At 37.8% G+C, this 26540-nt stretch overlaps 1 protein-coding gene across 1 annotated transcript in view; it reads left to right on the plus strand.

Annotated features, from left to right (window-relative positions):
* CAMK1D (calcium/calmodulin dependent protein kinase ID) overlaps nucleotides 1-23441 on the plus strand; it is a 782349-nt gene extending 758908 nt beyond the window's left edge. The window contains exons 10-11 of the mRNA XM_053716475.1: nucleotides 2232-2364; nucleotides 18862-23441. Coding sequence (XP_053572450.1) covers nucleotides 2232-2364; nucleotides 18862-18992 — 264 coding nt within the window. The 3' untranslated portion in view covers nucleotides 18993-23441. The remainder of the gene's footprint in view (nucleotides 1-2231; nucleotides 2365-18861) is intronic.
* Nucleotides 23442-26540: the final 3099 nt, after the last annotated feature.

The following is a 26540-nucleotide window of genomic DNA, read 5'->3' on the forward strand; positions in this document are numbered from 1 at the left end:
ACCTTCTCATCCCCAGCTCAGCAGGCGCATTTTGTGAGACAGCAGATAAAAGGAAACGCAAAACTCAGTGCGCTGTAGGGAAGTCTCTGTGGCAAATTATTCTAAATATACTGTAAATATTCAGAGAACAATCTAAATCCATGTAGACTAAGTACACATGTAAACTATACCCCAAAGTCCTTTCATTTTTGTATAAAAAAAGGTCTGAGAAAATCTAACTTAAAGGGACAGTCAACACTAAAATTGTTATTGTTTAAAAAGATAGATAATGCCTTTACTAGCCATTCACCAGATTTCCACAACCAATAATAGATATATTAATATACTTGATAACTTTTAAACCTCTAAATTCCTGCCTGCTTCTAAGTCACTACAGACAGCCTCTTATCACGTGCTTTTTTATTAGCTTTTCACAGGAGACTGCTACTTCATGTGGGCCATATAGATAACATTGTGCTAGCGCCCGTGGAGTTATTTAAGAGTCAGCACAACACAGCACTAAATGGCTAAAATGCAAGTCAATAGATAATAAACAGTCACAGTCATGTGATCAGGGGGCTGTCAGAAGAGGCTTAGATACAAGGTAATCACAGAGGTAAAAAGTGTATTAATATTACCGCGTTGGTTATGCAAAACTGGGGAATGGGTAATAAAGGGATTATCTAGGTTTTAAAACAATAACAATTCTAGTGTAGACTTTCCCTTTAAAATTTACGAATACACCTATATGCTAAATCATTAGAAAGTCCTGTAGCATTTGTGTAAAAAGCTGACTAGAAAATATCACACAACCAAGGAAGTTTCTGGGGTTTCTTTTTTACTTCAAATGTAATCAGCTCATCAGGTCAAGTGATGTGTGTAGTTATTCTTTAGCTACTCCATTACTGTCAGCTGTAGGGTTAAGTAAATACCCAATCAGCTCATCAGGTCAAGTGATGTGTGTAGTTATTCTTTAGCTACTCTCTTTACTGTCAGCTGTATCGTTAAGTAAATACCCAATCAGCTCATCAGGTCAAGTGATGTGTGTAGTTATTCTTTAGCCACTCTCTTTACTGTCAGCTGTATGGTTAAGTAAATACCCAATCAGCTCATCAGGTCAAGTGATGTGTGTAGTTATTCTTTAGCTACTCTCTTTACTGTCAGCTGTATCGTTAAGTAAATACCCAATCAGCTCATCAGGTCAAGTGATGTGTGTAGTTATTCTTTAGCCACTCTCTTTACTGTCAGCTGCTGAGATCACACTTTGCTCTATAGTAATCTTGTTTGATTTTACCAAACTCTTCCATAGTAAACCTCCTTATACTGAGAAGGGAAATACAGTGATTGTACCTGCCCACGCCAGATGCTTGCTCCTTTGCAATTCTGTAACTAGCATCCTGATTGGATGCTTATTAAAGGGACATGAAAGCATTTTTTTTTCTTTCATGATTTAGAAAGAACATACAATTTTAAACAACTTTCCACTTTACTTCTGTTATCAAATTTGCATCATTCTCTTGATATCCTTTGTTATAAAGCTTATCTAAACAGGCTCGGTAGCTGCTGATTCGTGGCTGCACATAAATGCCTTGTGTGATTGGCTTTCCCATGTACATTGCTATTTCTTCAACAAAGGATATCTAAAGAATGAAGCAAATTTGCGGACGAGCGATAAATTAGCTTTCCACTTGTAATCTGGCCCTAAACATTTATTAGATTTGATTTTGATATTAATGTAGTCTATAGCATACCCACAATCCCTTTGTTCCACATGGTCTAATACAAACATGTCAACCGTTCAGACAGAGGGTTAGAAAGGAAATTTTAGTTAAAAAATAGTTTATCCCTCCACATAAGCTGGATCACAGTACAATACGGTTATATGACATCTGACTATGTTCTTCATACATCATGAAAAAGGGTAAATATCACAGTTATAGGCCCTTTTTGTAAATTCCCACAACTCCCCATAAAAGTAAATAAGTCACACATTTTGCAGGGCACAGTGCAGGTGTCATGGCAGTACCTATCTCTGAGTAAAAGGTATTTGGATTACCGTGCTCTTATCTGTTCACAAAGAAATTGGTAGCTAATAACAGTGTTTATGTATACACCATGTTTTCTTATAGTCTATGTACTAACACTATTGGGGTTTTGAAGTGAGGTTTGAGCAGCATTCTCATCTCTAAAATGAATATTCTCATAATTCACCTTCCCTACTCATAACAATGTTTGTTGTTTACTTTCTTCAGCAAGCGTTCAATGCTACAGCTGTAGTCAGGCACATGAGGAGATTACACCTCGGAAGTAGTCAGGACAATTCAAGCATGTCTAGCGGCCACAGTTCTGCAAACCCTCTTCCAGATGGAACAAGTCGTAAAGATTGTAAGTATATTATTCAGCAGTATATACCGTGTAAAGCTTTGTGTGACGTCCTTGCATGTATATCAGTTTGGCCTTCCACAAGGGTAGCATAAACATATTTCTTTCCTAAGATATGGTGAGTCCACAACATCATCTTCAATTACTGTTGGGAATATCACTCCTGGCCAGCAAGAGGAGGCAAAGAGCACCACAGCAAAGCTGTTAAGTATCACTTCCCTTCCCACAACCCCCAGTCATTCTCTTTGCCTGCGGTGTAAGGAGGAGGTGACGTTTTTGGTGTCTGATTATTTCTCTGCAATCAAGATTTTATTATTTTGAAATCCAGAGTAGGTTTGCTCTGATCTTTCCTCTCAAGATCGGGTCTAGCCGTACTCCACATAAGTATCTTCAGTAGGGTAGTGGTGGCTTTTAAGCAGTTAGGAACTTGTAAACTGTGCTTTGCTGCGTTTTCATAACATGTTGCTGCCCTGGTATGGAAAGCCTAAGTAGGTTTACTCTGCCTTGTGTGATTGGCTTACCCATGTACATTGTGATTTCTTCAACAAAGGATATCTAAAGGATATACTCTCGGATTGTAAGGTTTCTGCTCCATATTCTTCTACGCAGGTGGTTCTCTCTTCTGTGTTGGGGAGGAGATTTCGCCGGTAGTTTTTCTGAGGGTGAAATCTCAGATTTGGACAGTTTAATGCCTTCATCTGATGCTGAAGTCATATCCTTCAGATGTATGCTTGATCGCCTCGTGTATTTTTAAAGGAGGTTTTGGCTACTTGGACGACATTGATTCCCTTGTCGTTGTCAACCTTTGAAAGTTTTGTGAACTTTATCTTTTCAATTATGTTCCTTCCTATGAGGAAGTGTTCTGGACGTGCCTTGGATATTTCACAGGAATAGGAGAAGCTAGGAATACCATTCTCCCTGTCTCCCATCCTTTAAGGGATTTTCCTGTCACTGACTCCAGTATAATGCACGCGGCCCTAAGTAGAAGGGAACTTTTCTACTATGGCTCATAGTGGTGGGTAGCTGCTTCCTTTTCGGATCCATGTATAAGAATCTGGAGGTTTAATTGTTCATTTAGAGCAATGCCTTGTTTTAGTAGACTTGCTGTGTTACCCGCCAGACATTGTGGCTGACATTTTGGTCAGCTGAGAAGCCTTCCTGTATCTTAGTGGTACGGTCTAGGCTCATAGTTCTGCAGTGGCAGTTTCAATATTCTATGTTTCCTCCAAATCCACGCTTCTGGCGTTTCCTTTTCAAGGATGAGACCTTGTTTGGACTTGGTCTGGCAGAATTATCGTCTGGCTTTTGGGGTGAAAAGGGGTTTTTCTACCACACGGCAAGAGAGTAAGACTAAATGGCAGTTTTCCTTTTTCCTCTTATGCAGTGTCAGTCAGGTCTTTTGGAGTCCAATCTAAGTTTTCCTCCCAAGGACAGATTTCTCCTTCTAGAGTATCTGCAATCTAGGTATGATGAGAGACATTCCTTGAACTGGGTTCAGGACATTCCTCTCTGGAAGTCATAGTTCCAGTCCCAGTTTGGGAACAGAATCTAGGTATTTACCTCAAATTTCTCAGGTTCTGACCTTCAAAGTAGTATCTATTCTCTTTTGGTTCAGGAGGCCTTGTTCATAACAAACTTAGACCTGAAGGATGTGTATTTATTGTTCCCATAATTCTGGATCTTCTCAAGTTTCTGAGTTTCGTCATTGTAAGAAGACTTTTAGGTCCTGGGGTAGTGCAAGTGTGCTTTTTTGGACAATATAGGGTTCAGGTGTCATCCTTCCTTTGAGCAAACTCTCTTTCAAGAGATCTTGTCCAATCTACTTTCCCATGGATGGGAAATTAATCTGGAGGAGATTCCCCAACTTCTATTTTCAGGAGATCAGATAATCAAGGATTTTTCCCTCTCTGCAGTCTTCTGTCCAACCAACTGCAAGCGCTAGTGGTCCGGTCAATAGAGCCGTCGTACAACCAGAGGTTGGGAGTTTTGATCTAGCTGCAGTTGATTTTACCTTCACTCTTCAGTGACTTACGGTAGGAGGGATTTGGTCTGATGGTTCCATGGACATCATTCCCTTTTGTTATTTTCATAAAATGGAGATCATTCGGATCTGTCTCAGAGGATAGATCTTGATCAATCTACTAGAGACTTTCTCCCGTAGTGGTTTTCAGGAGTATCTGTCTCAGGGCGCGTGCTTCTGGAGACATTCCTGGGTAAGAAGGGTTTATCAGCATGTGACCACGGTCGCCAATCTGCTGGGCTGGGCTGGGATGGAGTCTGGTACTTGTTCTAAGGCGCAGGGATTATGGTCTCAGAGTTTCTGCTCGCCTCCTTAACCTCTTGGAGTTAAGAGCGATTTACAATGCTCCGATGGATTGGTCTCAGTCGTCCTTGGCTTGGTTCCAGTCGGATTATATCACCTCAATGGTTTTCTTTATTTGCCAGGGAGGAACTCTGGGTTCCTTATCCATGAAGGAGGTTACTGGGGTTGTTTCAGTGGGCGGAAGCTCACTATTGCTGTTGGTCATAAACTGACAGTTATTTCATCCCGGGGAGTGGGGCCAGCGGTAGTAGCATAATAGTTACTAACTACCTAACTACCTTGCAAGCAGAAGGATTGGGGTTTTAATCCAGCTACTGCTACTTGCTCCTTGAATGTGCACTCAAAAAGTTGTTTAAACTCCTTCTGGAGGTGTTTTCCAGCTTAACCCTCAAATTGGGGTTGCCGGAGTTGGATCATCTCGTTTTAATGCCAAGCTTCTATGGTACGGTCAAGGTGCCACTCTGATAGTTGATCTGGCGTTCCCTTGGGAATTCAGGCTGCTTACCTGTTTCATAGTTTAGGTGATTCTAAGCCCCTGTGTGGCCTCGCAGGATCTAGTATGCATACCTAGAGAAGATACTGTCTCTTCCACCTTGGAAGCTGCCTCTGAAGAAGGTCCCTCTGATTTAGGGTCCCTTCTTTAATCCAATTTGTTTCTTTGAAGCTGACTGTTTGGAGACTGAACATCTTGTTTTGTCTATGGGTGGTTTTTCAAATTGGTCATTGAAACCATGATTCGGACTCACAACCCTGTTTTCTAGAAGGATTTTATTAAGACATGGTAGAAATATCTTTTTGTTGTGAATCCAAGGGTTACTCTTGAAGGTTGGTCTGGTGAAGGGTTTATCAGCAAGTATCCTGAAGGGTCCATTTGCTGCATTGTCTTTTTTTTCACTACATAAGCGTCTGTTGGTCATTCCAGTTGAGCAATCTTTTTGTTAGTAGCAGGCCTGTGTTTAAGTCGGTTACTCCTTCTTGGAATCTTAACCTTGCTTTAAAGTTTATATCTATATCTCTAGATACAGAAGTGTTATCTTGGAAGCTTTGTTTCTTGTTCCTATCTCTTCTGCTCACTTAATTTATCTGCATTAAAGTTGAGAAATAAAAGTAATTTCACACCAACACAGGTTAATGCTAGTGTTCAAACCTTTATACAATTGGTTGATAGAGATATTGAGATTTTAGAAAAGCATTGTAATGATACTAAGGTGAATAGAAAAGTGAATTTCACTAAAAAGGATAAGAATGCCTAAAAGAAATTGAGTGATAATAAGGGGATTATCATTAAGAAAGCGGACAAGGGAGGTGCAACTGTCCTTTTGGATAAGGAGTTTTATGTTCAGGAGATTAAACAACAATTGACAGATGAAAAGGTGTACAAATTGTACCAAAAAATTCTAAGTTTGAAATTAAGAAAGAAATAGAGAACTGTGTGTCTAAGGCAGAAAGAGGAGGAGTTATTGGACAGGATGTGGCTAGATTCCTATTGGAGACTGAAGAAATAACACCTGTCCTATATACTTTACCTAAAATTCATAAGGACAAGGTAGCTCCACCAGGACGCCCTATAGTGGCTGGAATCGGGTCAATCCTGTCCAATGCATCCATCTTTCTAGATAAATATTTAAGACCATTTGTGGGATCTAATTCCCACATAAGGGACACAGGTGACTTTTTGAATAAAATACAGGGCCTGGAATTAAGTGAGGGTAAAGGTATCTTGTACAGTATGGATGTAGTAAGTTTGTACACATCCATTACACATGAAGCAGGTATTGGAGCGGTTAACAGAATGCTTAGCAATGATGCAGGGATAAGTGAGATGCAGAGACATTTTATAATTGAACTGCTAGGTATTGTACTGAGATGCAATTACTTCCTTTTCCAGGATGAATATTTCTCCTGTTAAGTGTGGTCAGTCCACGGGTCATCATTACTTCTGGGATATTAACTCCTCCCCAACAGGAAGTGCAAGAGGATTCACCCAGCAGAGCTGCTATATAGCTCCTCCCCTCTACGTCACCTCCAGTCATTCTCTTGCACCCAACGAATAGATAGGATGTGTGAGAGGACTGTGGTGATTATACTTAGTTTCATACCTTCAATCAAAAGTTTGTTATTTTATAATAGCACCGGAGTGTGTTATTCCTTCTCTGGTAGAATTTGAAGAAGAATCTACCTGAGTTTTTTCTATGATTTTAGCCGGCGTAGTTAAGATCATATTGCTGTTTCTCGGCCATCTGAGGAGAGGTAAACTTCAGATCAGGGGACAGCGGGCAGATTAATCTGCAAAGAAGTATGTAGCAGCTTATTATTTTCTGACAATGGAATTGATGAGAAAATTCTGCCATACCGATATAATGTAAACTCAGCCTTAAATGCAGTAGCAGCAACTGGTATCAGGCTGTCATGTATGTATATTTTACACTTCAGTATTCTGGGGAATGGCACTTCACTGGAATTATACTGTATGCATAAGACTTTAGCCTAATTTGCAGGGACTAGCAACAGGCTTTTTAATAACACTTAATTTATTTAATGTTAAACGTTTTTTGCTGGCATGTAAAATCGTTTAATTTTCTGAGGTACTGGGTGAAAAAATGTTTTGGGCACTATTTTTTTCCACTTGGCAGTCGTTTTATTTAATTTATGACAGTTTACTGATCTCTCTCACTGTTGTGTGTGAGGGGGAGGGGCCTTTTTTGGCGCTTTTGCTACGCATCAAAAAATTCAGTCAGAAGTTCATTGTCTTCCCTGCATGATCCGGTTCATCTCTACAGAACTCAGGGGTCTTCAAAACTTGTTTTGAGGGAGGTAATCACTCACAGCAGAGCTGTGAGATTGTAGTTGACTGTGATAAAAAAACGTTTATTTCTGTATTTTTTTTCCATCAGGGTTAGTTATCCTTTGCTAATGGGAGCAATCCTTTGCTAAAATTGTGTTTTTACAAAGATTTGATGCTATAACTTTTCAGTTTATTAATTTTCAACTGTCATAACTTTTTCTGTGCTTCTTATAGGCACAGTACGTTTTCATATTATAGTAAATTACTTGAAAAGTATTTCGAAGTTGCTAGTTTATTTGCTAGTGTGTTAAACATGTCTGATTCAGAGGAAGATATCTGTGCTATATGTGCTAAAGCCAAAGTGGAGCCCAATAGAAATTTATGTACTAACTGCATTGATGCTACTTTAAATAAAAGTCAATCTGTACAAATTGAACATATTTCACCAAACAACGAGGGGAGAGTTATGCCGACTAACTCGCCTCACGTGTCAGTACCTGCATCTCCCGCTCGGGAGGTGCGTGATATTGTAGCGCCGAGTACATCTGGGCGGCCATTACAAATCACATTACAGGATATGGCTACTGTTATGACTGAAGTTTTGGCTAAATTACCAGAACTAAGAGGTAAGCGTGATCACTCTGGGGTGAGAACAGAGTGCGCTGATAATATTAGGGCCATGTCAGACACTGCGTCACAATTTGCAGAACATGAGGACGGAGAGCTTCATTCTGCGGGTGACGGTTCTGATCCAAACAAACTGGATTCAGACATTTCAAATTTTAAATTTAAGCTGGAAAACCTCCGTGTATTACTAGGGGAGGTGTTAGCGGCTCTGAATGATTGTAACACAGTTGCAATACCAGAGAAAATGTGTAGGTTGGATAAATATTTTGCGGTACCGTCGAGTACTGACGTTTTTCCTATACCTAAGAGACTTACTGAAATTGTTACTAAGGAGTGGGATAGACCCGGTGTGCCGTTCTCACCCCCTCCGATATTTAGAAAGATGTTTCCAATAGACGCCACCACACGGGACTTATGGCAAACGGTCCCTAAGGTGGAGGGAGCAGTTTCTACTTTAGCTAAGCGTACCACTATCCCAGTGGAGGATAGCTGTGCCTTTTCAGATCCAATGGATAAAAAGTTAGAGGGTTACCTTAAGAAAATGTTTGTTCAACAAGGTTTTATATTGCAACCTCTTGCATGCATTGCGCCTGTCATGGCTGCAGCAGCATTTTGGTTTGAGTCTCTGGAAGAGACACTTGAATCAGCTCCATTAGATGAGATTACACACAAGCTTAAAGCCCTTAAGTTAGCTAACTCATTTATTTCGGATGCCGTAGTACATTTAACTAAACTTACGGCTAAGAATTCCGGATTCGCCATTCAGGCGCGCAGAGCACTGTGGCTAAAATCCTGGTCAGCTGACGTTACTTCTAAATCTAAATTGCTTAATATACCTTTCAAAGGGCAGACCTTATTCGGGCCCGGGTTGAAAGAAATTATCGCTGACATTACAGGAGGTAAAGGCCATGCCCTGCCTCAAGACAGAGCCAAACCTAAGGCTAGACAGTCTAATTTTCGTTCCTTTCGTAATTTCAAAGCAGGAGCACCATCAACTTCCTCTGCACCAAAACAGGAAGGAGCTGTTGCTCGCTACAGACAAGGCTGGAGACCTAACCAGTCCTGGAACAAGGGCAAGCAGGCCAGGAAACCTGCTGCTGCCCCTAAGACAGCATGATTGAGGGCCCCCGATCCGGGAACGGATCTAGTGGGGGGCAGACTTTCTCTCTTCGCCCAGGCTTGGGCAAGAGATGTCCAGGATCCCTGGGCGTTAGAGATCATATCTCAGGGATACCTTCTGGACTTCAAATCCTCTCCCCCAAGAGGGAGATTTCATCTGTCAAGGTTGTCAACAAACCAAATAAAGAAAGAGGCGTTTCTACGCTGCGTACAAGATCTTTTATTAATGGGAGTGATCCATCCGGTTCCGCGGTCGGAACAAGGACAAGGGTTTTACTCAAATCTGTTTGTGGTTCCCAAAAAAGAGGGAACTTTCAGGCCAATCTTGGATTTACAGATCCTAAACAAATTCCTAAGAGTTCCATCGTTCAAAATGGAAACTATTCGGACAATTTTACCCATGATCCAAAAGGGTCAGTACATGACCACAGTGGATTTAAAGGATGCTTACCTTCACATACCGATTCACAAAGATCATTACCGGTATCTAAGGTTTGCCTTTCTAGACAGGCATTACCAGTTTGTAGCTCTTCCATTCGGATTGGCTACGGCTCCAAGAATCTTCACAAAGGTTCTGGGTGCTCTTCTGGCGGTACTAAGACCGCGAGGAATTTCGGTAGCTCCGTACCTAGACGACATTCTGATACAAGCTTCAAGCTTTCAAACTGCCAAGTCTCATACAGAGTTAGTACTGGCATTTCTAAGGTCGCATGGATGGAAGGTGAACGAAAAGAAGAGTTCTCTCTTTCCACTCACAAGAGTTCCCTTCTTGGGGACTCTTATAGATTCTGTAGAAATGAAGATTTACCTGACAGAAGACAGGTTAACAAAGCTTCAAAATGCATGCCGTGTCCTTCATTCCATTCAACACCCGTCAGTAGCTCAATGCATGGAGGTGATCGGCTTAATGGTAGCGGCAATGGACATAGTACCCTTTGCACGCCTACATCTCAGACCGCTGCAATTGTGCATGCTAAGTCAGTGGAATGGGGATTACTCAGACTTGTCCCCTACTCTGAATCTGGATCAAGAGACCAGAAATTCTCTTCTATGGTGGCTTTCTCGGCCACATCTGTCCAGGGGGATGCCATTCAGCAGGCCGGACTGGACAATTGTAACAAACAGACGCCAGCCTACTAGGTTGGGGCGCTGTCTGGAATTCTCTGAAGGCTCAGGGACAATGGAATCAGGAGGAGAGTCTCCTACCAATAAACATTCTGGAATTGAGAGCAGTTCTCAATGCCCTTCTGGCTTGGCCCCAGTTAACAACTCGGGGGTTCATCAGGTTTCAGTCGGACAACATCACGACTGTAGCTTACATCAACCATCAGGGAGGGACAAGAAGCTCCCTAGCAATGATGGAAGTATCAAAGATAATTCGCTGGGCAGAGTTTCACTCTTGCCACCTGTCAGCAATCCACATCCCGGGAGTGGAGAACTGGGAGGCGGATTTCCTAAGTCGTCAGACTTTTCATCCGGGGGAGTGGGAACTTCATCCGGAGGTCTTTGCCCAAATACTTCGACGTTGGGGCAAACCAGAGATAGATCTCATGGCGTCTCGACAGAACGCCAAGCTTCCTCGTTACGGGTCCAGATCCAGGGATCCGGGAGCGGTTCTGATAGATGCTTTGACAGCACCTTGGACCTTCGGGATGGCTTATGTGTTTCCACCCTTTCCAATGCTTCCTCGATTGATTGCCAGAATCAAACAGGAGAGAGCATCAGTGATTCTAATAGCGCCTGCATGGCCACGCAGGACTTGGTATGCAGATCTAGTGGACATGTCATCCTGTCCACCTTGGTCTCTACCTCTGAAACAGGACCTTCTGATCCAGGGTCCCTTCAAACATCAAAATCTAATTTCTCTGAAGCTGACTGCTTGGAAATTGAACGCTTGATTTTATCAAAACGTGGTTTTTCTGAGTCAGTTATTGATACCTTAATACAGGCTAGGAAGCCTGTTACCAGAAAGATTTACCATAAGATATGGCGCAAATACTTATATTGGTGCGAATCCAAGAGTTACTCATGGAGTAAGGTTAGGATTCCGAGGATATTGTCTTTTCTACAAGAAGGTTTAGAAAAGGGTTTATCCGCTAGTTCCTTAAAGGGACAGATTTCAGCTCTGTCCATTCTTTTACACAAACGTCTGTCAGAAGTTCCGGACGTTCAAGCTTTTTGTCAGGCTTTAGCTAGGATCAAGCCTGTGTTTAAAACTGTTGCTCCACCATGGAGTTTGAACTTAGTTCTTAATGTTTTACAGGGTGTTCCGTTTGAACCCCTTCATTCCATTGATATCAAGCTGTTATCTTGGAAAGTTCTGTTTTTAATGGCGATTTCCTCGGCTCGAAGAGTCTCTGAGTTATCTGCCTTACATTGTGATTCTCCTTATCTGATTTTTCATTCAGACAAGGTAGTTCTGCGTACTAAACCTGGGTTCCTACCTAAGGTGGTCACTAACAGGAATATCAATCAAGAGATTGTGGTTCCATCTTTGTGTCCTAATCCTTCTTCGAAGAAGGAACGTCTGCTACACAATCTAGATGTAGTCCGTGCCCTGAAATTTTATCTACAGGCAACTAAGGATTTTCGACAAACGTCTTCCCTGTTTGTCGTTTATTCTGGTCAGAGGAGAGGTCAAAAAGCTTCGGCTACCTCTCTCTCCTTTTGGCTTCGTAGCATAATACGGTTAGCCTATGAGACTGCTGGACAGCAGCCTCCTGAAAGAATTACAGCACATTCTACTAGAGCTGTGGCTTCCACTTGGGCCTTTAAGAATGAGGCTTCTGTTGAACAGATTTGCAAGGCTGCAACTTGGTCTTCTCTTCATACTTTTTACAAATTTTACAAATTTGACACTTTTGCTTCTTCGGAGGCTGTTTTTGGGAGAAAGGTTCTTCAGGCAGTGGTTCCTTCCGTATAAAGAGCCTGCCTGTCCCTCCCGTCATCCGTGTACTTTAGCTTTGGTATTGGTATCCCAGAAGTAATGATGACCCGTGGACTGACCACACTTAACAGGAGAAAACAAAACTTATGCTTACCTGATAAATTCCTTTCTCCTGTAGTGTGGTCAGTCCACGGCCCGCCCTGTTTTTTATGGCAGGTAAAAAAAATTTTGAATTATACTCCAGTCAGCACTACACCCTTTGGCTTCTCCTTTCTCGTTGGTCCTTGGTCGAATGACTGGAGGTGACGTAGAGGGGAGGAGCTATATAGCAGCTCTGCTGGGTGAATCCTCTTGCACTTCCTGTTGGGGAGGAGTTAATATCCCAGAAGTAATGATGACCCGTGGACTGACCACACTACAGGAGAAAGGAATTTATCAGGTAAGCATAAATTTTGTTTTTCTGCAACTCCAGGGCACAGCCATGGGTTCCAATGTCGCCCCCACATATGCGAACATTTTCATGAATGTGTTTCAAGTACATGTGGTTTATAGCCACCCTTTATTTATTCATTATGGCGCCACTTGGTGGCGCTATATAGATGATGTGTTCGGTATGTGGTTGGGCGACATTGGAACCCTGGAAAAGTTAAATAATGCCACCCTGAATATTAAATTTAAACTCGTCCATAGTGAAGAGAGGATCAATTTTTTAGATACCAAAGTGTATAAGTTTGGAAATTTATTGTCAGTAGACCTGTACAGAAAGGAAACAGCTTGCAACAACTTATTGCATTATAATAGTGCACATCCTCCCACTCTCACTAGATCTCTGCCAAAGAGCCAGTTCTTGCGTGTAAGGCGCATAGTATCAGATGAAAGTTTGGCATTGGAGAGGCTTAGTGAGATTGGGAATGCATTTACTAAGAGAGGTTATCCATCTAAATTAATACAGGAGGGCATAAATTGTGCATTGGGAACTCCTAGACAAAAGTTGTTAGAACAAAAAGAGAAAGTGAAAGAACAAATAGATAGGATGGTGTTTGTGAGCAAGTTCTCTCCTCTCAGTAATAGAATACAAGGGATCATAAGGAAGCATTGGAGTGTACTAGGTGATTGCAATCCTAATGTGAAAGAATTTCAAGTATTGCCAATGCCAGCGTACAGGAGAGGTAAAAATCTTAAAGATACCCTTGTAAGGGCTGACATAGGATCAAGTAAGATAAAAGTGCAGAGATACATTGACAAGAAGAACAATGGTTGCTTTACCTGCCTAAATTGTACTAACTGTAATAATATGGTGCGGGGTTCTACATTTTCCTACCCACGTACAGGCAAGAAATTTTGGATTAGGGGGTATTTTACCTGCAATACAGAATTTGCTGTGTATCTAATCAAATGCCCATGTGGGTGGGGCTATGTAGGAGAGACCACCCGTAAGGTGCGAGAAAGGTTGAATCAACATAAAAGCAGTATAAGAACAGGTGTCTTAGATGCACCTGTGGCTCATCATTTTAAATTATAGATCATGTTGAGAAACCTAGGAGGGGGGGGCAATAGGGAGAAAAAGCTTAAACAAAGAGAATTGTTCTGGATCTATACACTAGGTACTATGTGGCCAGGAGGCATGAATAGAGAAATGGATTGGCGTATTTTCTAAATGACTATCCCTTTAATTTATGGGAGAAAGATATCATTGAGATTTAAATAAGAAAAGTTCTTGGGGATAATGAATCATTAGACACCCCTGCTTAAGGGTGTCTATACTGTGTATATATGATGACAAAGAAAATTGTGTACTTAGTAATTGCATGAAAATTGCTGCTTTATATGCATAGTATATTGAATAAGAGGTTTGTGCACACTAGAGGGAGTTGATAAATTAATTGAAGTAGAAAGGTGAAGACAGGTGTTTTCTGTAATTAAGTGGGATGGGTTATGGGTATTTTAAGCCTGTTTATGTCAGTGTGATTTTATTCATGATTAAGGACATTGGTCCGAAACGTTGTATTAACTTTTTGGCTTGAATAAAAACCTTTTTACACAGTGCTGCTGCAGCTTGGACTTTCTTCAATTGTTACTGGGTTCTGGTATAGACCCTGGCAGCTTGCACGGACCAAAAACCTCACTGAGTGCTGAACAGTAATTTGTTATTGGAATCTCTTCTGCTCTGAGAGTATCGGAGCTCTCAGCTCTGCAGTGTGATTCCCCTTCTCTTATCTTTCATGATGATAAGGTAGTGTTTGGTTTTGAGTTAGGTTTCCTTCCTTATGATGTTTTCTGACAAGAATTTTTAATCAGGAATTTCTTGTTCCTTCTCTATGTCCTTTCCTTCTTCTCTTAAGGATTGTTTGTTACACAACCTGGATGTTGTGCGTGCTCACATTCTATTTACAGGTGACTAAGGTTTTTCGCCAGTCTTCTGACTTGCTTGGTGGTTTCTCTGGGTGAGAAGTATAATTTGTTTGACTTATGAGACTGCTGGACAGCAACTTCCTGAGAGGATTACAGCTCATTTCACCAGGGCTGTTTCCTTTTCCTTGACTTTCAAATTGAAGCTTCTGTGGAACAGATTTGCAGGGCTGCAACTTAGTCTTCTCTGCATATTTTTTCAAAAATGTATAAGTTTAATACTTTTGCCTCGGCTGAGGCTTCTTTGGGATTATGGTTTTTCACGCAGTGGTGCCTTCTGTTTCGGTTCCCTGTCTTGTCCCTCCCTAATTATCTGTGTACTCTAGTTTGGGCAGATATTGAAAACAATGTTCGTCTGATGTTTAGTCCTTTGAAACTTTTTTCAGTAGAAATCTATAAAGTATTCAGGACTGCAATAGTGTATGATGCTTTGTATTCAAACAGAGTTTTTAGATACTTTTATGGTGCTTGAACAGGTATATACACGTATAATATGTGTGTTGGAGTATCACTTTAAGCACTCGGTTTCATACCATAAATCTCCTGTATAGTAAAGACCAATTTTCGTTATAATAACATAGATAGTTAGTCACCACTGTATTGTATGCAGCATACACAATATATATAACATGCACTCACCCGGTCCGGTATACGCTGCTAGTCTCCAGCTTGTTGCAGCTAATCCTGGCTGAGCGTTCAGCGTTGCAAGAGAGCGTGCCTCGGGAAGCAATCCTATGGTAACAAGGATCAGGGTACAAAGCTCCCCTTCTTGTATCTCAGACTTCGCCAGGTGAGTGTGTTAAAGTGACTGGTTGTGGCGGATAAGCCCACTCCGCTAAAAAATGATAATTCACAGTGTAAAATCTCACCAAACAAGATGAAATGAACCAGTCTTCCAATGAGCCGAGTATGACAGTATAAAGCATAACCTTTATTTGCGGTACATGTAAAAGTTCTCTTGGTATAATACTTATATCACAGCTAGTGAACCAGCTTACTAGCGTTCACCTACTACTAGTATGAAAGTATAAAACGTAACCTTTATTTACGGTACATGTAAAAGTTCTCTTGGTATAATACTTATATCAGAGCTAGTGAACCAGCTTACTAGCGTTCACCTACTAGTAGTAGGTGAACGCTAATAAGCTGGTTCACTAACTGTGATATAAGTATCAAACCAAGAGAACTTTTACATGTACCGCAAATAAAGGTTACGTTTTATACTTTCATACTCGACTCATTGGAAGGTTCATTTGATCTTGTTTGGTGAGATTTTACACTGTGTACTCTAGTTTGGGTATTGATTCCCAACAGTAATTGAAGATGATGCCGTGGACTCACCATATCTTAGAAAAGAAAGCAAAATTTATGCTTACCTGATAAATTTCTTTCTTTCCGGATATGGTGAGTCCACGGCCCCGGCACTTTATTTTTAGACAGTTTTTCTTACCAAAACCTCAGGCACCTTTACACCTTGTGTTACTCCTTTTTTCTCCATTTACCTTTGGTCAAATGACTGGGGGTTGTGGGAAGGGAAGTGATACTTAACAGCTTTGCTGTGGTGCTCTTTGCCTCCTCCTGCTGGCCAGGAGTGATATTCCCAACAGTAATTGAAGATGATGCCGTGGACTCAGCATATCCGGAAAGAAATTTATCAGGTAATCATAAATTTTGTTTTTTGTACTCTATGAACTTGTTGGAGGACAGCATGATCTTGTCAATATAATTATGCTGTTGCGGTTGTTAGGGACAGGTCTGGTACATACCAGCACCTTTGTCACCATAATCCAAGCTCAAAATCCTGACAAAAATTAAAATATTGTCAACTGCAGATGAATTACAGCTTCTATTTCTTTTTATAAGTGTAAGAAAATTTTAGTATCTCTTTAATGTAATCTTAAAGGGACACTGAACCCAAATTTTTTTTCTTTCGTAATTCAGATAGAGCTTGCAATTTTAAGCAACTTTCTAATTTACTCCTATGATCAATTTTTCTTCGTTCTCTTGCTATCTTTATTTGAAAAAGAAGGCATCTAAGCTTTTTTTCTTGGTTCAGACTCTGGATAGCACTTTTTTATTGGTGAATGAATTTGACCACCAATCAGCAAGGACAACCCAAGTTGTTCAGCAAAAGTGGGCCGGCATCTAAACTAACATTCTTGCATTTCAAATAAAGATACCAAGAGAATAAAGAAAATTTGATAATAGGAGGAAATTAGAAAGTTGCTTAAAATGTCATGCTCTATCTGAATCACGAAAGAAAAAAATTGGGTTCAGTGTCCCTTTAAAGTGACCTATCGTTGCTTCTGTAGAATTTACTTAAGGAAACAAAGTTTTGTTGCCAGTAGTATGTGAGGCACTGTAGGCAATGAAAAAAACATTAATATGGTTTAATGTGTTTATATAAGCATGTTTTACATAATTTTCTCTTTTGCATGTGTGTGTTTCAGATTTGATGAAAAGCATTTTTGCAGTATACACTGACTTGCAAAATCCCTTCCCACTACAGTAATAACTTTTCAATTTCACCCAGACCGCCTGACATCATCAAACACTTCACCGCTAGCACTCACCATGAACAATTAAAACTTTTAAAGAAAGCATTTTTTTAAAAGTGAAAGTATATTGCAAAGTATTGTTTTATGTTGTATTATTTTTATTATGTTTTTAAGGTTACAAACAAGTAACAAACTTAAAGGGTAGATCATTACAAAATATTTTTTTATCACACTTGAAATTCACTGCAGTGCATTTTGAATTTGACACTCCAACTACAGCACTATTTCCCTACTACCTCTTGCCTCAAAAGCTTCTTGAAAAGCTAGTATATGCACGTCTATCCCATTTCCTTACATTAATCTCCCCCCTTGACCCACTGCAATCTGGATTTCGCCCCCTTCACTCAACAGAGACAGCAATTGTTAAGGTTACCAATGACCTACTTACAGCAAGAAGGCCACTTCTCTCTACTTATCCTCCTTGATCTGTCTGCAGCCTTTGATACTGTCGACCACCCTCTTTTGCTCCATACCCTCCAATCCTTCGGCATCTGTGACACAGCTCTCTCTTGGTTCTGTTCCTATCTGTCTAACCGTACCTTTAGTGTAGGCTTCTCTGGGGCATCCTCTGCCCCGTTACCTCTTTCTGTTGGGGTACCGCAAGGCTCTGTCCTCGGTCCCCTTCACTTTTCAATCTACACGTCCTCACTAGGTTCCTTAATAAAGTCCCATGGGTTTCATTATCATTTGTATGCAGACGATACCCAAATCTACCTCTCTGCACCAGAACTACCTCCTTCGTTGCTAACCCGTGTCACTAACTGTCTCTCTCATATCTCATCTTGGATGTCCTCTCACTACCTCAAGCTAAATCTCTCCAATACTGAGCTCCTTATTTTCCCCCCTTCTTCCAAAATCTCCACCCCCCATGTCTCTATAACTGTTGATAACTCCATCATTACCCCAACCTCACATGCCCGATGTCTTGGAGTCACACTGGACTCAGATCTTTCTTTCACTCCTCACATTCAGTCTTTGGCTAAAGCCTGCCGCTTCCACCTTAAAAACATCGCTAAAATTAGACATTTCCTTACACAAGACACAACAAAGATTTTAATCCACTGTCTCATCCTTTCCCGCCTCGACTACTGCAACTCTATCCTCTCTGGTCTCCCTAGCTACCGCCTAGCTCATTTTCAATCCATAATGAATGCCTCTGCCAGGCTCATCTTCCTTGCACGTCGCTCTTCATCTGCCGCACCTCTCTACCAATCCCTTCACTGGCTTCCTCTTGCCTCCAGGATTAAACACAAAATTCTCACTCTGACACACAAAACCCTCAATTGCACTGCTCCCCCCTACATCTCAAACCTTGTCTCCAGATACTCTCCCTCCCGTCGCCTTCGCTCCGCTCATGATCTCCTACTCTCCTCCTCTCTTGTTACCTCCTCACATTCCCATCTTCAAGTTTTCTCCAGATTGTCTCCCATCATATGGAACTCTCTTCCTCGTTCCACAAGAATCTCCCCTAGTTTTAAAAGCTTCATGTGCTCCCTGAAGACTCTACTATTCAGGGACGCTTACAACCTACACTAACCTTTCTATCTCCACTGCTAGCCCCTAAAACCCCATAGCATGTAAGCCTATGAGCCCAGCTGTTTGTAGTTCATCTTCATAAGAACCAACTACAACAGTGCAACTCTCGGAAGGACCCTCTCCCCATTTGATCCCTGTTGGCGCCCTACAAATACCTGATAATAATAATAATATACCTTTAAATTTACTGGCTAGAGATTCATTATTTGTCTGATACTTGTCAAAGATGATAACTATTTTCCCCCTTCTTTTTTAGGTAAGCCACCGGCTAGCCCCTATAGTTTCCTGTCCAGTATTACCTCTTCTGCTTCAGCCATTTCCGCCGTTGGTGGAGATCGGAGACCGAGACCAGCCTCTGTCACTACAGTACTTAGTGGGAGCAAGTGAAAAATCACAGTGAAGCTGGAACGAGAAGGATAAAAGCAAACACGCCACGTGTGATTTCATATTGAATTGTGCACTCCTGCTGGACTCAGAAATTTTTTATGGCCATATTTTATACCGCAACTAAAAAAAAATGTTTCCTCATCTTATAATCTGCAATGACTCCAGTATCACTTAGGTAATAGGAGTTGACCATGTGATGAGTCTTGCAGTGTTCTTACTACAGGACATGTTATTTTTTTTTAATAATTTACTTTATTCAGTGTGGGTATTGGTACTGTATATGTTGTATTTTTTTCATTAATTGAGGTCTCAACTGGATTATTTAAATAATTTTTGGTGAATTTCTTTATAATTTTACTCTAATAGCTTTTACACTTGAAATTATGTTCTTCTGAAATCTCTTATTCGATGGGAGATTTTGGTGAGTGAAAACCATTTTGGAAGTATCCTGAGAGGTTATTTTTAGTAAGAATAGAAACAGGCTCCAATTAATTTCAGTACGTACTGAGGTATAAAAACAAAATCTAATTTAGTTTTTACGAATTTTGAAAAACTGGTTTTGCGCTGCATACTTTTTTCTTAGCTATGATTGGTTAAAGAAACTTCTTTATTTCTAACTTCCAAAACGTTGTTTTGTTTTGCTGAAAATGTAAACAGAGACTGGTTAAAGAATGTTTATAAGGGCTTTGATGAGTTACCTTTAAAGAAGATGCTCACAAATATTTCATATGTCACAAATATTCATTTATACAAGTACCTTTTAAAGGCAGCAGATCAAAAGCAGTGGAAACTAATTAATCATTTGTTGTTAATTCATATTTTTGTTGGTTAAATATACTAATAATTGGAGGAATCCTTGGTTAAAGTGATCGTTTATTATATGATGGGGTATAAGGTAATTAATCAAATTGTCATTATTGCGTTTCTTTCTCAATGTGGTAATATCATTCTGAAAAGGTGGTAATTAAAATGTGAACATTTTAATCTTTTAGCTGACAAATTCCTTTTAGCGCATGCAAAAAAAGTGATTCAATTTTAGCATTTCTACTATGGAGCACAGAGACTAATATACTTTTGTACGCCCTCTGCTAAAATAGGTTAACTGGTTTTACTATTATTTATTAAATAAAATATATCTAACATACAAATGATTAAATAATAATTATATTAATATTCGGTAAACATATATAACTTCCCTCAAATTAAAAAAATAAATAATTACAATTTAATAATTTTATTAGTGATTCTGGTAGGTCCTGGTATAAAAACAATTATTTTCTACTTTACTTCCTCCTCCAAAGGAAGCTTTGTTTTGAGAATTATAGTGAATTAATATCAAATTGATAAATTCCTTGAGAGAGGATAGTTGGAATTGATGAACAGTTGTTCAGTGTGTGGGAAGGAGGGTAATTTGTGAAGAGTATTTTATAGTTTCTCTTTCAGAGGGTACTAAGGGTGCCAAAGATTTTGTCCCAAATAGCCATCCACTAGTAAAATTAGATAAAAACCATGGTGTATATTTCCTTGAGAGCTGAATAAAGAGGAGTGTAAACAGAATTTGTTTTTCTAATTTCAAAAAGATGAGAGTAAATATGTAGGACAATATTTATTTACTGAAAATGTTTTGATCAAGCAAGACATCATAGTGACCAGCAAACCTTAGTAAACTTAAAGGCTTAAGAAATTCTATCTGTTAAATGGTAGTGGCTATTATTAAAAAAAATGCTAATAATATTTTCATAATATTGGTTAGTTTATTATTATGTTATTATAGTTTTAATTTGTTCATCTTATAGTCATACCTTGTTTAGTGATTTTACACAAACTGTAACGGTAGATCATAATGGTTTGCATTTCATAACTATAGTTCAAAAGCTACATCATTTTTAACAATATTAAAGGAATAAAAAAGGCTCTTTCATAATGTGTTTTTATCTTAGTAAGTTAAAAAATGCAATTTTTAACACATCTTATTTCTTTTCTTTCTAATTATTTTAAAACTATGTTGATGAAAATTTTGTGCCACTGACAATTTAAAAATGTTATTAATAACAAGTAATAAAGTTTTTTAAAGTTCATTTTTGTTCCAAATAAAATATCTAAAAGTGTTACTAGACACAGATGTTTAAAATGTCACCATTGTTTATCACAAGTTTTTAAATGTTATATATGCTCACATCTTCCGTCTTTACCCTGATTACATCATCCTACTGGCTCTTTCTTCTGTCTTTTCTTGTAAACAGAAGTTACCGTAAGGATGCAGTTTATTTTGGTTCATTTCTCAAGAGCCCATTTTGTTCCTAATATTAGGAACACCTAGTCAATGGACTGGACATAGACAGAAGGGACATTATACACTAGATTTTCTTTGAATAAATATATTGTAGACGATCCATTTATATAGCCCATACAGGTTTGGTTTGTTTTTTTTAAATTGTATAGTTTTGCTTATTTTTAAATAACATTGCTCTGATTTTCAGACTCCTAACCAAGCCCCAAAGTTTTAGGAAAATACTGATGAATACCTACTCCAAATTGCTTCTGTTTGTGTAAAGGGTCTTTTCATATGCAAAGGAAGGGGGGGGGAGTGTCTGCTATTTCCCACTTGCAGTGGGTGTTACAGCTACCTTTTTAACAGAGCTTAACTGGAAGCTTCTAAGTAAGTTTTTAAACACTTTTAGACTGGATTTTTAGATCAGTATCTGTGCATATTATTCTTTATAGTAGTGTCTATTACATGCAGTTATATGAAAATTGGTGTATACTGTCCCTTTAACTATGGGTTCAGATTAAAGTCTGAAGATATGAAAGATTTTTTGGTAAAACAAAGTCATATTTTTGAAGAGAAATAATTCTAAATTTACTATGACCTTTAACCTAACATTTAACTAAATTTTAAATTAAAAATATAAATAGTGTGTAGCTTATTTTAGTTTTGGCCCATAAGTGTCTTAAAATAGATTTTAAATACAAACATATAAATATTGTGTAGTTTATTTTAGTTTTGCTCCTATAAGTGTCTTAAAATCTAAGATATGTTTTTCCCCTTACTGATACATATGTATCATATTATCTTTCTCATGCAGTCTATGAGTTTGCAACACTGATGATAATCTAATTGAAAGTTAAATAAAACAAAAACTGCTTTATAAGTATAGACTAGTTTATGTATTCATTTAATATCACTTAAACTTATACTGAAATAGTTTTCTATAAAGAAAATATGTAAGATGTGTTATAAACACAGGGCTCTTTTTGTAGCTTAGAAAAACAGCTGTAGTAAGCACTGAGCAACCTTTTTCAGTCTGTGGATCTCCCATTAGAGCAAGTTTATTTTCCGCCTACTTCACCTAATATCACTTATATGGCAAAAAAAAAATGTTATCTGAGAAAACTAGTGCTTCCAACTGACAGTTCTTTTAATATATCAACAAATCTCTCATGTTGCTTCCTTTTTGAGTAAAAATGATTGTCGTTTTGTTACTCTAATTAACTTGTAGGTTTATTTTAGTGCCTATTAATGAAAGAAGAACATGATATTGTTAAATTGAATTAAAACCCATAATCCACGTGGGGTACATTTGCATTTTTATGCATATATTATAAATATAATAATGATATTATTTAAAAAGGCTTTATTTTGAAATCTGTATATCAGAGCATATCTAGAATGTGATTTATGCACATGTGCTGTGCATGGTTCATCTACACCAAAAATATTTTATATACTATATGCTCCTTAAATGGAACCAGCTTTATGCTAAATTAGCTTCTCTCAGAGTTGAATAAATTGAAAGATTATTGTTCATAATAATATCCTGCTGCTTGATATATGATTATAGAATATGTATAGCCTATGTTAGATTGTGGGTTTTATATCTCATTTGCAAGTGTCATTTGCATACTTTTAATACGTTTTGACAACTTGGTACTGGAAAATGTCATCAATATATCGTATCCTGTGCAGAATGTGTCATAGTAAAAAAAAATCTTTTTACACAAAAATGCACAGAAATCCTTATGTAGCAAAACATAAATACCACAACACTCATTTACTACTGATTATATTATACATAAATGTTTTCTCAGGGGATTTATTGCTGATGCATATGTGCAATGAAATTTGAAAGGCTTTTGAAATTAACAACTGGCAAATTTAGAAATGTCCATGTGTTGATATTTTTTGTTAGAATTTAAGTCCTTTTTGACATTTTTAACTAGAGCTCAGTAATTTACCGTACAGTATGAGTCTTCCATAGATCTTATTGTATTATTTCTTGGTTTTCAAGATTCACGTAATTGCATTTTCGTACTTACTGATGACCAAGGCTGGTGTACAATAAGCAGGGTACATCCCGTGTTTGACATTCTGGCATATTATGCCACACTTCTTGTTAGTAAAATCATGGCTGGTCAGATCAATAAAGAAGTCGTTTTATCATTTCTAAAGCTTTCTGTATCTTTGACTCACCTGCTTAGTTCATTAATGACCACTGTATGTTAATCAAGTTTATTATGTAAATGGCAAATTGTAGCAATTTTTTAAAATAATTTTTTATCTTGTTTTCATTTGTAGAATTGTCTCTTATTGTACGATTTTTAATTTACAAGTTTGACAAACCTTAAAAGAAGCTGTTTCCTACTAATTAGCGCCCAGAGAAAAAAAATTATGAATAGTAGCAGGTTAATGTAGCAACATTTTATTGTACCTTACAAGAAATAGATCTACAATCCTTGGTTAACATACGGTGAATCTATGATTGTCCGTGTAAGGCTGTAATATACCCTGTTTAAGCTCCGTATTTCCCTATATACAGAAAAGGAACATTTAGCCTGTGGCTCTGCTATTTATTTATTGATGAAAAATTTAAATACTTGAACCTAAACATAGAAAAGGTTACTATATTTTTACTTTATAGATTTGTGGATTTAGTGATGATTCATATATAATTATGATACAGAGAAATAAATAGGAAACACAATGCATTGATATATTTCAATATCATAGAAGTCTGGATTGCACAACTGAACTTAGTAACCATGCCTCATAACCACATTGAATACAATATTTTAATAGGCAAAAAAGGAGTATGTTATATATGAAAGGCTATTAACAAACCGCGCATACAAATAATCAGGAAACAATATGTCACATAGGACTTCATTTAGGGGATTAATATTTTGTCCAATATGCAGATTAATAATTCTATCATTGTCTTCTTCAGTTACATTTAGATATAGCATAGTTGCTATAGTTAATGTATTTAGTTTGACAACTTAAGTTTTTAAAACCAAAGATGTTTCAGAATATTTTACAGTGTAAAATAGATTATCTACAAACCCAACACCTGCATACATACAGGGTAACATTTTGATATTTAATATTAGGAAACAGTTTAGTTATTTGAAATTGGATTACATATCTGATTTTATCTGAGTCTGTTATAAAGCATGCACATAACATAGCCATTTAACCAGCGTTTCAGAGTTTTGCAGCACTATACAAATAAATTATGATAATAATAAATAAACTTGAAATCCAAGCCTACACATATTTTAAATAATCAAAATAAGGCTAGTTCCTATCATATTTATATAATATGAACAATTTCATGCGTTCAAGTTTAAACTGACAGTTTACATAAAAATGTTATCCCCTTTAAATTGTTCCCAATGATCCGTTTTACCTGCTGGAGTATATTAAATTGTTTAGAAATAGCTCCTTTACCCTATTTTGAAATAGCTGATTTAGCCTGTGGTATCCCAAACTATACTGAAAGTTTCTATACTGGAGTCTAGGCTCTTGAAAAGCCTAAGTAAACACAGCCAGCAGAAGAAATTACACTCCCAGTGGGGTACAGGATAGTTAAGTAATAAAATGTTTATTTTTCATTGTTCTCACTAAGTATTGAGCTTTGGTTTACAGGCAAATATCAGATAATGAAGCAAGTTTGTCTACACAAAGTGATAACATATTGAGATCTGATATTGGCTACAAGCTCAACCCATTGTAATAGGCTGTGGTTTAAAATCACAAAATTAGCTAATTCATATACACAAATAAACCTGAAAATGCAATTTCTCATACATTTTATACTCTGCAGCTGGTATAACAAGTCATTGAAAATACATTAATGGAAAACATTTTTACAGTATACTGTCCCTTTAAGGAGACACACGTCTCTATTTAACTTAAAAAGGAACATAAATGTTTCAGCATAAAAATAAAATACCTCTCTTAAAATGTCTTTATTTAAAAAAAATAAATAATATTCCTCTGGAAGCAGAGAATCCTTGGAAGTGTGCAACCCTATAAATTACTCTGTCAGCTATAGATTGGCTACCGGCACACAATTAACAGAAAAGTGCCCTTTAAGGGTATTGGAAAGTATCAGAAGACTTTAAAAATAAACTGTGCATCTCAATCTAATCACTATCAACCCTGTGGCTACAATATCACTGTCTGATTTATTAATATCAGATCCTTTATCTAGGGGGCCGAATTGTCAAGCGTATGCTGTCAGCATTTATCGATGTGCAGCGGACATGATACGCTACACCATATCATGTCCGCTCGCACGTTGATAAATATGCCCCTAGGTGTAAAGTAGGGATGGGCGAATGTGTTTATATCCGAATTCGAATGTTAGAACGAATGTTATTGTAGAAATTCGATTTACATAATAGAATGTTGATAAGAACGAATAGTCTTAAAAATTCGATTTTCAAATGTTATTTACAGTTTTCGAATGTCACATTTGAATTCGAATGTCACATTTGAATTTGAATGTCACATTCGAATTCGAATGTCACATTTGAATTTGAATATCACATTCGAATTTGAATGTTACATTCGAATATCACATTCGAATTCGAATATTACATTTATAAAACACAATTGTAGATTAGAAACACTATTTTGAAAACCACATTTGAATCGAATGTCACATTCGAATCGAATGTCACATTCAAATCGAATATCACATTCGAATCGAATATCACATTTAAAACAGTATTATACTAGAAATACTATTTCAAATTCGAATATTACATTTATTAAACACAGTTGTAGACTAGAAATACTATTTCAAATTCGAATGTCACATTCAAATTCGAATATTACATTTAGAAATTGAATGAATACATAGCTAAACATTCTATTATTCGAACAAATATTTTTAAATTTTATTGAAAAATTTGAAAAACGAAAATTCGAAAATAGAATGTTAGAATGTTATATAAACATTCGAGATTTGATTCGAACAAACGAATGTATCAAAATTTGTTTTAAATTTTGAATTTTTAGAAACATTCGCCCATCCCTAGTGTAAAGTTATTACTATCAGATGTTACCCTGTATTAAGACTGTAAAATATGGAAAATAGTTTTAGAAGAATTAATTAATGATTTATTAATTTTAAAAAAAAATGCATCCGTTTATATCATAATTTCGGTGTTACATGTTTTAAAAATAAGTAAAATGAAATAATTAGTTGGTAAAATAACTTTTTGTATTTTACAAAGAACTAAGAATACAAACATTTGAGA

Source organism: Bombina bombina, chromosome 6 (assembly GCF_027579735.1).
Source record: "Bombina bombina isolate aBomBom1 chromosome 6, aBomBom1.pri, whole genome shotgun sequence".
Classification (NCBI taxonomy): domain Eukaryota; kingdom Metazoa; phylum Chordata; class Amphibia; order Anura; family Bombinatoridae; genus Bombina; species Bombina bombina.